At 39.1% G+C, this 12,102-nt stretch overlaps 1 protein-coding gene across 7 annotated transcripts in view; it reads left to right on the top strand.

Annotated features, from left to right (window-relative positions):
• The window catches only part of PUM2 (pumilio RNA binding family member 2), a 55,447-nt gene that overhangs the window by 15,964 nt on the left and 27,381 nt on the right, over positions 1-12,102 (top strand). For 5 of the 7 annotated variants that reach the window (XM_015859495.2, XM_015859497.1, XM_015859494.1 and 2 more), the window contains exons 3-10: positions 2,376-2,481; positions 2,756-2,943; positions 3,584-3,756; positions 7,160-7,430; positions 7,721-7,814; positions 9,165-9,290; positions 10,384-10,523; positions 11,779-11,917. In XM_015859495.2, coding sequence (XP_015714981.1) covers positions 2,376-2,481; positions 2,756-2,943; positions 3,584-3,756; positions 7,160-7,430; positions 7,721-7,814; positions 9,165-9,290; positions 10,384-10,523; positions 11,779-11,917 — 1,237 coding nt within the window. The remainder of the gene's footprint in view (positions 1-2,375; positions 2,482-2,755; positions 2,944-3,583; positions 3,757-7,159; positions 7,431-7,720; positions 7,815-9,164; positions 9,291-10,383; positions 10,524-11,778; positions 11,918-12,102) is intronic. The other 2 variants (XM_015859496.2, XM_015859492.1) reach the window with 1 other exon arrangement.

The following is a 12,102-nucleotide window of genomic DNA, read 5'->3' as shown; positions in this document are numbered from 1 at the left end:
TTGCAGATGCTGCTTCTTGCTCCAACTTTCAACAACAATCACGGCTCTCATGGTCAGGGTGATATTCTGAAGACATACTGACACGTGTTGCTATTTCTCTTTGGGCATGTGCTGTTTCCTATTTCAGGATTGGCATTCAGGGCTCCAGGACCCTTTGACCTCATACAGCCATACATAAAATTAATTATCAAACAGAATGTAAAATAAGTATATTTGGTGACATCTGTTCTTAGAGAAGTGGAGATCAGAGTTCATATAGATTTTGTTGTAGGGACAATATGTTTAAGAGCCGTTTGGATGTGGTGCTCAGGGATATGATTTAGCAGAGAGTTGTTAGAGTTGGGGTACTAAGATTGGGCTGTGGTTGGACTTGATGATCTTTGAGGTCTTTTTCAACCTGGGTAATTCTATTCTATGATTTCTGATCTCAAAAATTAATTTGGAGAATTTGTAGTAAGCTACATAGTAATAACTTCTGATCTTGGGGAAAAAAAGTTGTTAAGACCCAGTAATTGAGACTGTGTAATAACTCATTAGGGCTGGTTAAGAGTTATTTTTAACATAATTGGTTATTATCTGTGTGTAGAAAGGAGCTCTGTTTATCCAACAGAGACATAAAAGGGAGCAGGGCTGATAGTGAAGAAGACACTCAAGCGTAATGTTGGAAGAGCTTAGTGAGATATACGGCACTCTTATTTTGAGTTTAAAATGGATGCATTTGGGGAAAACTTCTTTTGAACTACAGGTTACTAGATTAAAGTACTGAGCACGAGGCATGTGAACAGAGGGCAAGATGGTTATAGTTACTGCCGGGTTTGTTTGTTTTTTAAACATAGTTTTTGAGTTGTTTGTTTTTTAAACATAGTTTTTGAGTTCTACAATGAAATAATTGACAGCTGCTCGTGCTGCTTCTTTATATGGCAATCCAATAGCTAAACAATCCCTTTGAATGGGTATAGTATGTCAACTCATCAACGCTCTCTTTAAAAACAATTTAAAAAAGACAAAAAGCCTAAAAATCCAGGTCCCTCCTCCATAGGAAGGCAGAAATTATAGTCTTTAAGAATGTCAGTTTCTCTGGATAGTTGAGGGACTTCTTGGTTGTGTAAAATTTAATCAAAAATGACTCCATGAATCTGTTCGGCTTTAACTGTAGCCTCCTGAGGTGTAGGTGATGCATTATGTTTATTTGGAAGCTTTACTTTGTTAACCACTGCTTCATCCGATCATCTGTCTGATAGTGCGATTAAACTAACTAAATAAATAAAAGCTCTATTTCAAGGTAAACATATCATAGAATCATAGAATTACCCAGAATGGAAAAGACCTTGAAGAACATCAAGTCCAACCGCAGCCTAACCAGAACCCTAACTCTAACAACCCTACACTAAATCATATCCCTGAGTACCACACCCAAACGCCTCTTAAACACAACCAAGGATGGTGATTCAACCACCTCCCTGGGGAGCCTATTCCAGTACCTAACTACCCTTTCTATAAAGAAGTTCTTCCTAATATCCAACCTAAACTTGCCCTGGCGCAACTTGAGGCCATTTCCCCTCATCCTGTCACTTGTCACTAGTGAGAAGAGACCTGCCCCACTCTCACTGTAAGCACCTTTCAGATACTGGAAGAGGGCGATAAGGTCTCCCCTCAGCCTCCTTTTCCCCAGACTAAACAGTCCCAGCTTCCTCAGTCTGTCCTCATAGGGTTGATTCTCCAAGCCCTTCACAAGCCTCGTTGCCCTTCTCTGGACCTGCTCCAGTACCTCCATGCCTTTCCATGTCTTCTGGTCTTGAAGGCAGTAGAAGAAATTATTCTGATACTGATTTGACCTGAAAATTTGCTTTGGAAATAGTCATGAATAGAATCATAGAGCTGTATTAAATGACTGGTACTTGAAACTTCAAATTGGATGGTCACCAGTTTATAATCAGGAGATCCACGTGGTCTGAAGGAGCTGACTTGTCACAGTGCAGTCAGTTACTTGCTGAGGTTTGGAACGTAACTCCTTTGTTCCTGTTTCTCACAATGGTGCTGGTTAAAGGCCCAGCTTCTGAGCCACAATGAGGGGGCAGTGAATAGTTCAGAGGTTCTGAGAGGATTGTTTGTTGAGCTTTCTGTCGTAACTGGTTATGTATTCTGTATCTCTTCCTTGTAACTTCAGAATCCTCCTTGTTGCAGTCATTTGAGCAAATTTTTAGTGCATCATCAGCTTCAGTAACAACTTTGGCTGCTTTAATTATTCCTCGACTACATGTGCTTTCTTATGTAAAGCTGACCATAAAACAAGTTGCCCATCATCTTAACTGTATTGTTATTTTTTTGCCTATTTGTGATCATATTGTTAAACATAATTTTCTCTTCTTACACAGCTTTTACCTGCCAAAAAGTTTTGGGAACCTGATGATTCAGCAAAAGATGGACAAAAAGGGATATTCCTTGGTGATGAGTGGAGAGAGACTGCATGGGGAACTCCTCGTAAGTGATGAATAGATACATACTGAGAAATTGATGACTTGGTACATGATATTAAAGTAAAGCAGAATACTGCATGTTAGATGTGTGGTGAATTTGGTTTTACTTTTGTTTTCATTGTAAAAATGTATATAGCATTGGTGGTTGCATGTTAATAATGCTTTTGGAAAGTGGGATTTTGAATGTAATTATTTTTCAGTTTGTTTTATATCTCATCTGTAATGAAATGCAGAAGTATTACAAGTTGTATCTGTGATATTTTTGTTTCTTTTAACAGACCATTCTATGTCCCAGCCTATTATGGTACAGAGAAAGCCTGGACAGGGTTTTCATGGAAACAGTGAAGTAAATGCTGTATTGTCTCCACGTTCAGAAAGTGGTGGCCTTGGAGTGAGCATGGTAGAATATGTGTTAAGTTCCTCTCCAGCTGATAAATTGGATTCCCGGTTTAGGAAAGGAGCTTTTGTAAGTAATGCAGCATGTTAAGCTTATGTAGTCACGTGCTGTAGTCATAGTGATTTACATGGCTATATTTTATATGTGATTTGTCCAGGTTTTTTTTTCCTCTTCTCTTTAGGAAATAAATATAATAAGTAGTTGCTATCTGCCTGTCTTCCTCAGTTGGAGGGGGCTAAGGAGGACAGAGGGAAGTAGTTTGGGAATCTTGACTAAATAGCTGCCTTATAAACAGTACTTTCCTAATGCCTCTAGAGAGAGGAGGGAAAAGGTCACAGATAAGTTAAAATACATATTGTACTTCTTTTTTTTTCCCTAGATTTTCCTATTTTGTGTTTCAGTAAGGGGGTTTTATGTACTGGTTGTTTTAACTGTATGAACTAAAAGTGTTATTGCTTCAACAGCACCGCTATAGTTAAGGTTGAGTTAGCTCTTCCATTATAAATCCTGGCATTCCTTTTCACATATTGGCAATTTTTAATTGCATGTGGTCAAAACTTGGTGACCAAGTTACCCGCCAGATGCAATTCTATTGAAAACAAACTGTTTGTATTGTTTACGTGCGCTGTAGTGTAGAATTAGGTCACCTTGTGGTGCTCCTATTGTGTTCTGTTCAATATTCAGAATCAAACAGATTCTTTTTCCTCAGGGCACTAGAGATGCTGAAACAGATGGACCTGAGAAAGGAGATCAGAAAGGCAAGGCTTCTCCATTTGAGGAGGACAAAAACAGAGATCTTAAACAAGGAGATGATGAGGATGTTACTAAAATAAATGGCAGAGGTTTGCCAAATGGAATGGATGCCGATTGCAAAGATTTTAAGTAAGCTTTTAACTGTTTCTCAAGAAGGCGAATATGTCTCTTAAGGCATTATTACAGTTCTGGTTTGTGTGTCAGCTTCAAACATTATCCAGCTGCAGATTGATTCTTGCTGCCTCACATCCTCCCTTTCCCACTGTGCCACGTGTTTCTTAGGATGTCATTAGTGTGTGTGTCACTTCTCATGAGACAAATTCATTTTAATAAAGTATTTTTTCAAAGCAAATGAGTACCTTCACAATGTGATGAATTAAAGGGGGGTGAAAGCTTTCGCCCTTTTGATTGCAAAGTCAGTCCTTTTCTCTCTCTGCTTCCTTTTGATCCTTTCTAACTTCTGCATCTGATTGTTGTAGAGAGACAGCCCTATGGAATTATAACATACCTTCTAGTTTCGCTGGTCAGTACCTCAGCCTAACAAAATTGTTTCTCCACAAAAGTTGTTGTGGAAATTACATACATGGATGAGGGTTCACACAGCTAAGTGTCGTAATTCACTGTTTGGAGTGGTGTTACCGTTTAATTCTTTTCCTAGGGGAAAAAAGGAGGAAACAAACTCAAGGTTTTTGAACAATTCGTTCCTTTATGATAGCACAGCCAGCCTGCTTTTTTAATAATGCTAAAGTGCATTTTAAATTGGATGTTTTTAAAGGACTAATCTTTGTTTTTAGGTGACAAGTGCATCTCTAACTGTCATAGAGAAGAATTAGCAGGATTAAAAAACTAGAGTGCTGCTTATAAATTCATATTAATGTGATGAACGTGACCTAATAGTTGCGCTTTCATTAGTTTATAATTAAGCAAGGATATTAAAATGCATGTTTGAATCTCATATTTATGTATTTTCCACCCCTTAAAAATGTAATTACCTAAGGCTAAGGAAGGATTCTTTAGGCCTATTTTTCAGGTTATGTTATTGAAAATAATATAATATCACACATATTAGAGAGCTCAAACTAATTACCTCCATTCGGATGGATTCTGCAATATGTGAAATAAATGAAGTTACTTGCAGTATTATAAGTAGCGAATGTAGAATAATTTTTTTTGTCCTGCTTCTCCAGGATCTATTTCAGTTTTGAAATAATGGTTTGCAGATCACAGAATGATGGACTCATAGAATGGCCTGGGTTGAAAAGGACCTCAGAAACCATCTAGTTTTAACCCCCCTGCTGTGGGCAGGGTTGACAACCCCTAGACCAGACTGCCCACTACAAAAGTACCTTTTGTATTATTTATAGTAGGAAATTATTAAAAATGAGAGCAAAGAAGCATCCAAAGCCAGAAAACCCCTCAAAAAATAAGGCCATCTAAATGAAATGGCCTGTATGCGGCAATGGTATAAAGCTCTCCAAACAGAGGTTTATAATTGAAGTATTGACACAACTTTAACTATAGCAACAGAACAGTACTGATAATAAGGAGCATCCTTTACTAAGTAAACATACGTAGTAAAACAAAACTTTGTCCTGTGCTCCTCCTTGTATTTTTATCGTGCTTAGAACATTTTTTTTAACTAAAATATGTTCTGAAATAACTGCTTCTTTTCCTTTTGTTCTTCGCTTTGTTGATACTGTACGTCACCTGGGAAGAATAAGGAGTGTTAAACAGATTCACACTTGGTTTTATTCATTGAGCAAAATATAGTTACAACCTGGAATACATAGATGATATGCAGTACCTTATAGATAGATTGTCTCAGGTTGTTCCTTACATTCAGAGAAAGCCCAGTGTACCAATACTTTCACCTGAAGGAAAAAGATCATAAAGTATTGTTGACTGAACTTACTAAGTGATTTCTAGCTCTGAAATCTGGAGAGTTGTTGCTGGCAAACACATAAATTTTATCAGGTTTCTTTGCCTTGATGAGTAAGAGGGGACAGCATTTGGAGACCTGGAGAGGAAGGAGAGCAGGTACTGCAGAGCCTGTCTCTCTGTCATAGAATTAGTCTTCTGGCAAGGTACTCTTGGAATAGATACAGGTTAATCCTGCAAGATTGATTTTTGTGGTTGTGAAACCCATCTTCACAAGTAAAGTGATCTTAATGGAAATTTGTGTTTTTCTTGAAAAACTATAAATGTGTGTAATCATAGTTCTCTGCCAACACAACTAATGCTGTGAAGGGATTACGAATTCCCTCACAGAACTCACTCCAGAAACTGAGTTTAGATTTCTGTCAGAAAAAAAAAAACAAACGCTAGTCTAAACAGTATGGCATGGCACAAAGCATAGGATGCAAGTCTCAATTAAGGTAGAGTCATAGAATATCCCAAGCTGGAAGGGACCCACCAGGACCATCAAGTTCAACTCCTGTCTCAAACAGCACTACCCAAAAATGAGGCCTCATGTCTGAGAGCATTATCCAGACCAAACACAGGAGTGGGAATCTTTTCAGGGCATCAATCAGCTGACATTTCATTTCAAGTGTGTGCATGCACTGAGAGATTCCCCCCTGTAGTTAGTACAGCTTATGGAGATGTGAGGATGATGCAGGTTTTACCCTAAATTCAATTCTCAGTGACTGGTCAGTTGCTACTCGCTAAATTTCCATCCTCCTAATGGCATTTTAAGATGCGTAAACTTAGAGATGTGCAAGTGTAGCTGTCTAAAAATCAGCCACCACCAGTTCTTTACATATGGAAAGACGAACCTCAAGGTTTTGGCATGGTAAACAATTTCCAGGTACATATCTCTGATGTACTGCCATAAGAAATCAGACACTCCCATTTTACTCCATCCTAAAGATCTTCTTACAGACAACAGGCTGTGTTTATTCTTAAGGAACTTAAGGTGGAACTGATGGGGTTATATAAGGAACACTTTTTTTTCCATAATCAGTCATTGGTATAGTCTGTCAAATGACTTGTGTAGGGAAATTACATGTTTTAGGCACATGCTAAATGTGAGGGAGTTACGAGTCTTTGACATAACAAAAAGCATTGTTTGCTTTTGAGATGTGAAGGATTCTTGCTATACTGTGCGTGTCTTTTCCCGTTGAAGTTGTGTTGTTGCTTTCTCTCCTTTGGCACAATTACACAGCTGTGTCCTTCTGTTTCTTTTTCTAATTATTTCTTTTTGAGCTGTTTCTTAGTAATTCTGTCCTTCCCAAAATGCAATAACAAGCTGTCCCAAAAGTTACAGATTAATAGTTTATTTCATTTCACCATAAGTAGCTTATATAAGTTGAATATTCTAAAGTATAAAAAATATATACATGCTTTGAAATGAAATGTGTCCTTTTTCTTGAACCATCAGTGCATGCTGGTTAAAATCGCTCTTATTCTCCTCTGTAACTTCTTTGTAACATCTCTGAACTCAGAGATCCCTTTAAAATAGGAATGCTGTACTCTGTCAATGGACAGCGTTATTTAACACTGTAAGAGCCTGTCTTGAATTTCTTCTGAACAGTCGTACCCCTGGAAGTCGACAAGCCTCCCCAACAGAAGTAGCTGAACGCTTGGGTCCCAATCCCAGCACCACAGAAGGATTGGGTCCACTTCCCAATCCTACAGCCCACAAGCCCTTGGTAGAAGAATTTTCCAATCCAGAAAATCAGAATCTAGATGCCATGGAACAAGTTGGTCTTGATTCTCTACAATTTGATTATCCTGGCAATCAGGTACAAATGGACTCTTCGGGAGCTACTGTAGGACTTTTTGACTACAATTCTCAGCAGCAGGTTAGTGTTGGATTTCAGAATATGCCACATCAGTCCTCTAAGTGCTGTTCTCTTTGGTAGTCATTTAAACATACATATTTTGTTTTATTAAATAATCTGTGACGTAGTCAGAGGCAGATAAATGTACAATTAATCGGGAAGAATTACTGGCATGTATTTTTCCAGTTAAGTAATTTCATAGGGTAGAAGCTTGGCTCAGAAATTCCTTTTGATGAAGTAAAACCTAGTGAATTGTAGTCCTGACTCTTGAAAACTGAAATGCTGCTTTTTCTGTTCTGTTTTTCTAATAGCTTTTCCAGAGGACTAATGCTCTGACTGTGCAGCAGTTAACAGCAGCCCAGCAGCAGCAGTACGCCCTGGCTGCAGCTCAGCAGCCTCATATAGGTGAGCTTTGTGTGAAATGCAGCAGGCACTCATGGCAAACAGCTGTGTGTTGCTCTCCTGTACTGCTTTGTTTCACCTAATTTAAATAGATTCTAAGTGAAATAGATATTGATCTCATGGCTCATTTTGATGGTTCCCCTGAAAATGGCTCAGAATGACTGTCCAGCTTTTAGAAAATGCCGTTTTCTGATCTGTTCTCCTTTGTGTAAGTTTTTACTTGGTTGGAACCACTGCAAGCAAAGAAATGAAAGTTGCTTTTGCTTATGTAGCACATGGGATTAAATGTTAAAAAAGAGGGACAGAAAAGGCTTTTCTCCTGAAAGTAGTGGTAGAAACATTTTTGGAGTTACTCTGTAGCAAGAAGTTGGCTGTCTTTTTAAAATAACTTAATGAATGAACTAAATGCATCAAGTTCTCCCATGAGGCCTGTTGGCGGCTCACCAGGACGCTGTGTGTCAGTGAGCACAGTGTCAGTTTCACAGCCACTGTGACAAACGTGCTTTTGGGGAGAGAGTAGTTAGAGCGATTGGCACCTCCATGGGAGCAGTTCCTTACTTAAGGATGGGAGCACATCTGGATGTGACACAGTGGTAGGACAGGTTTAAAGGTTTGTGGCCTTCCTGCTTCACCACGAGGTTGACGAGGTGTATGCATATGTGCAATGGCTGTGAGGGGATAAAGGGTTCTCATGTGCAGAAGAGCAAAAAGGAAGGGAAGCTGCATCTCCAGAGTGAAGTCTTTGTTCTCGTGTGGTACAGTGATAAAGTTTCCCTCATCAGCTCATTCACCTAGATGCAATCAGATCAGGCAGATCTAGACAGGGATTGGCAACCTGTAAATAGCAGCTTTTCAGCATTACCCAGCTAACTTAATGCAGTCTTGGAGGTGAATGTCTCAGCTGGAGACGTTTGTGTGAGGCCGCAGGTCCTGTCTCGTGCCTTACTTTCACTTCTAAACTGCAAAGAAGCTTCTTCATATAAAAGTGCTGACTGAGCAGTCTGTCGTATTCCTCTTCTCTGAAATACAGCATCTTCTGGTACACATTTTAGCAGAAATTTAACAGCAAGCTTCCTGTTTGGAAGGCTTCTATGTTAAGGATGGGTTGCTACAAATGAGATCAGTTTCTTCGGAGTCTGTAGGTCAGCAGCACAAAGCTCTTAAGCTCTTGAGTACAGCAAGAAAGTATTGACAAGAAACAGAAGCATTGATTGATACTGTATCTGCTCTTAGAAAGTTCCAAACTATAAGCAGTACCGATTTTTGTGGCTATGCTTTGTGGTTTGATTAGTTTGTGTATGATAGTGCTTGCTAAGTCAGTCAGCTATAATTAAACTTTGTTTGTTACTATAGCAGGTGTATTCTCAGCAGGCTTGGCTCCAGCTGCTTTTGTGCCAAACCCATACATCATCAGTGCTGCTCCTCCAGGTACTGACCCGTACACTGCAGCTGGATTAGCTGCAGCAGCCACCCTAGCAGGTAACTGAACACTTTCTTGTGTTTATCTTGATCATTTCTCTGAGTGAAATCAGAAAAAAAAAAAAAAAAAAGCAACAAAAAAAACAACTGAGATCCATTGTGTATAGTCTCTGTAGATGTATTACTAGGAATGAGGGACTTAAAGAGAAATTGACGTTCACAGATTTGATGCTTTTCACTCTATAAAAGGAATTCAGTTCTTCTTAGATATGTATTCTGAACATTTATGTCCTTTGGACTTCTGCATGCAACGGTTAGGTTTCTCTGTTCTGAAAAAGCTTACTGTCTGTAAGACTGTTAGTGACATTAGTAGAGAGTTTGATTTTCAGAAGCTGAGGCAGCTAGTGTTTCCTTGCATGTTTTTACTTGGTGCATTAGCTTTCTAATTCCACATTTTCTCCTTTCCAGTGAGCATGAGAATAAAACGGGTCTCCAGTGTGTGCTAACAAGGCCCAGACTACACATGAGCCCTGAGACCATGAAAATCTCTTTTAAAGTTGATACTGCTGAGGAACAAGTCCTAGCTTGGTGCTCAGACCTGAGCCCAGCAGTTTGACAAATACTAGATCCCCAGTTAACGTTTCACAGGAAAGGCATTACAAAAAGTGTGTTGCCTTTATTTTGATTGTGTGCAACGCAGCGATATAAAATTATCCTTCTGTGGGTTCTGCTTATCAGTAGGTTAAAAGGTAAGTACAGGATAGAGCACTCTGAAGGGTGTTATATGTAGCTGGCAGGGAGGCAGAGACAGTATGTGAGCACGTCTTACTAAGTTGCTGCTGGATGTTCTGTGATGTCCTCCTTCCAACCATGGAAACTAATTTTGAGCGTGCTTTGATTAAGCTTTGATCACCATAGGTTTTTCATTTTATCACCTGAATCTCACAGGGTTATTTGTTCATAAAGAAGGTGTGGCTTCATGTGAATCCTTTAAATTAACCCATAGGTTAATGTATCATTTTGACTAACATCTGAATTTTTCAAATACTGATTTCTGTTTTGACATTTAGAAGGCAGATCAATGGTACAAACAGCATAAACAGTTATTTTAATTGGCTGTATTAGATGGAATAATCAAGTGTTCTGGTTTTAGGTCCTGCTGTGGTTCCGCCTCAGTATTATGGTGTTCCATGGGGGGTGTATCCAGCCAATTTATTTCAGCAGCAAGCTGCAGCAGCAAATACTACAGCAAATCAACAAGCAGCCTCCCAGGCACAACAGGGACAGCAGCCGGTACGTTCTTCATGTAGAGGAGACATGCCTTTAAAGCCTTGCTTGCAGCATTTTCAGTCTGTAAAGATGAGATTCCAGAAGATATTACTTAATCGAAGTGTTGTTCTGTTGTATCTATATTAATATATCACTAATTAATTTAGTGCTTAGTTTCTTAGAATTTCTTGATGTCCTTATGTTGCTGGTTATTGTAGCCGTTTTTTCTGCGCTGTTATGGTTTTACCTGTCTAGATAATTCTGTGTGTGCATTTTGCTCACATTTTAAAACATATTGTAAAACTAATGTAGGAAACTGATATGATTGCAGGAAAAGAGATGGATTGGTTATTTTTATTACAGCATCGCTATGCCATGGCAGTTTTGCCTTGGTAATTGTGACTAAGCAGTTGCTACATGAATTTATAGCAGTTCTCTTTAAATGAGTTTGAAATGTATATATTACTTCTCCACTGTTATTCTAGGTGCAGCTTTGAAGCCTTTGTGAGGCAGTTGTAGAGACAAGCAGTGTTTCTCCCCACAAATGAAAGCCCAGGATACGCGACAATGTTATGCTTGATAGATGCTTGAATGAACATTATTGCTAGCAGTGTAGTTAACTTCAGTACTGTTATTAGGAATTTGATATCTAAGTGACTTTGAGTTACCACTGTTACACTATCCAGGTGGAGCTGTCTTTCTGCTGATCATGGTTATGGTTTAATGTGTATCATCTCTCCAGTGGTCTTCTGTAAAGTTAATATCTATGTGGAATAAATGGCATATAACGTACTGAGTGGGATATATTGCAAGTAGTTTTATTTTGGACCTGGAAAACGCTATTTAAGCCAATAGGAACAAAGTGGTTGCAAGAACTTAGATTGCTTCTCAGTTTGACTGGTTCTCAGTAGTGTAAGCTATTGTTAGTGTAAATTATTGGTAAGGGAAGGACAAGTGTTCAGTTACTAGATAATCTGAATCATAAATGTTATCAGCCTTCCAGATTTTCTTCCTTCCTTTATCCATTGATGCCATTGGCAGAACATAAGTGAGATCAGAGCCGGGCACGTACATTGTCATGACCATCAGCAGATTAGTTTATGCTTTTTATTCTTTGTATTTAAATATTCTTGAAACTGATAAGGTGTAATATTCAAATGGGAAATTCAGGGCCAAGTATCATCTGGTATGCAAGGAAACTTTTCTAGGCCTTTTGGAGCTTTTAGCAGACTTGCTTTCTCACCTCTGAAGTAAAGGGTATCACACTGGTCTTTTTCAGGTTCTGCGTGCTGGAGCAACTCAGCGCCCTCTAACTCCCAGTCAGGGTCAGCAAGGGCAGCAGGCAGAGTCACTTGCAGCAGCTGCAGCAGCAAATCCAGCTTTGGCTTTTGGTCAGGGTCTTGCTACAGGCATGCCAGGTATGTGTGCTTATCAGTGAGCTGAGAGAGTACCTGCAAGTTAAAATACTGGTGGTGTTAGGTACCAGATTGACTATCAGAATCGTGCCATGTTTTTGGTAACTTCTTAGAACTGAGTGTTATGTGGTTACACGTTGTTTGTATATTCTCACAGATTCTTCAAACACCAAGGAATTCCTCTCATG

Source organism: Coturnix japonica, chromosome 3, assembly GCF_001577835.2.
Source record: "Coturnix japonica isolate 7356 chromosome 3, Coturnix japonica 2.1, whole genome shotgun sequence".
Lineage (NCBI taxonomy): Eukaryota > Metazoa > Chordata > Aves > Galliformes > Phasianidae > Coturnix > Coturnix japonica.
The sequence above is the reverse complement of the archived record's forward strand: the minus strand, read 5'-3'. Positions and strand labels throughout refer to the sequence as shown.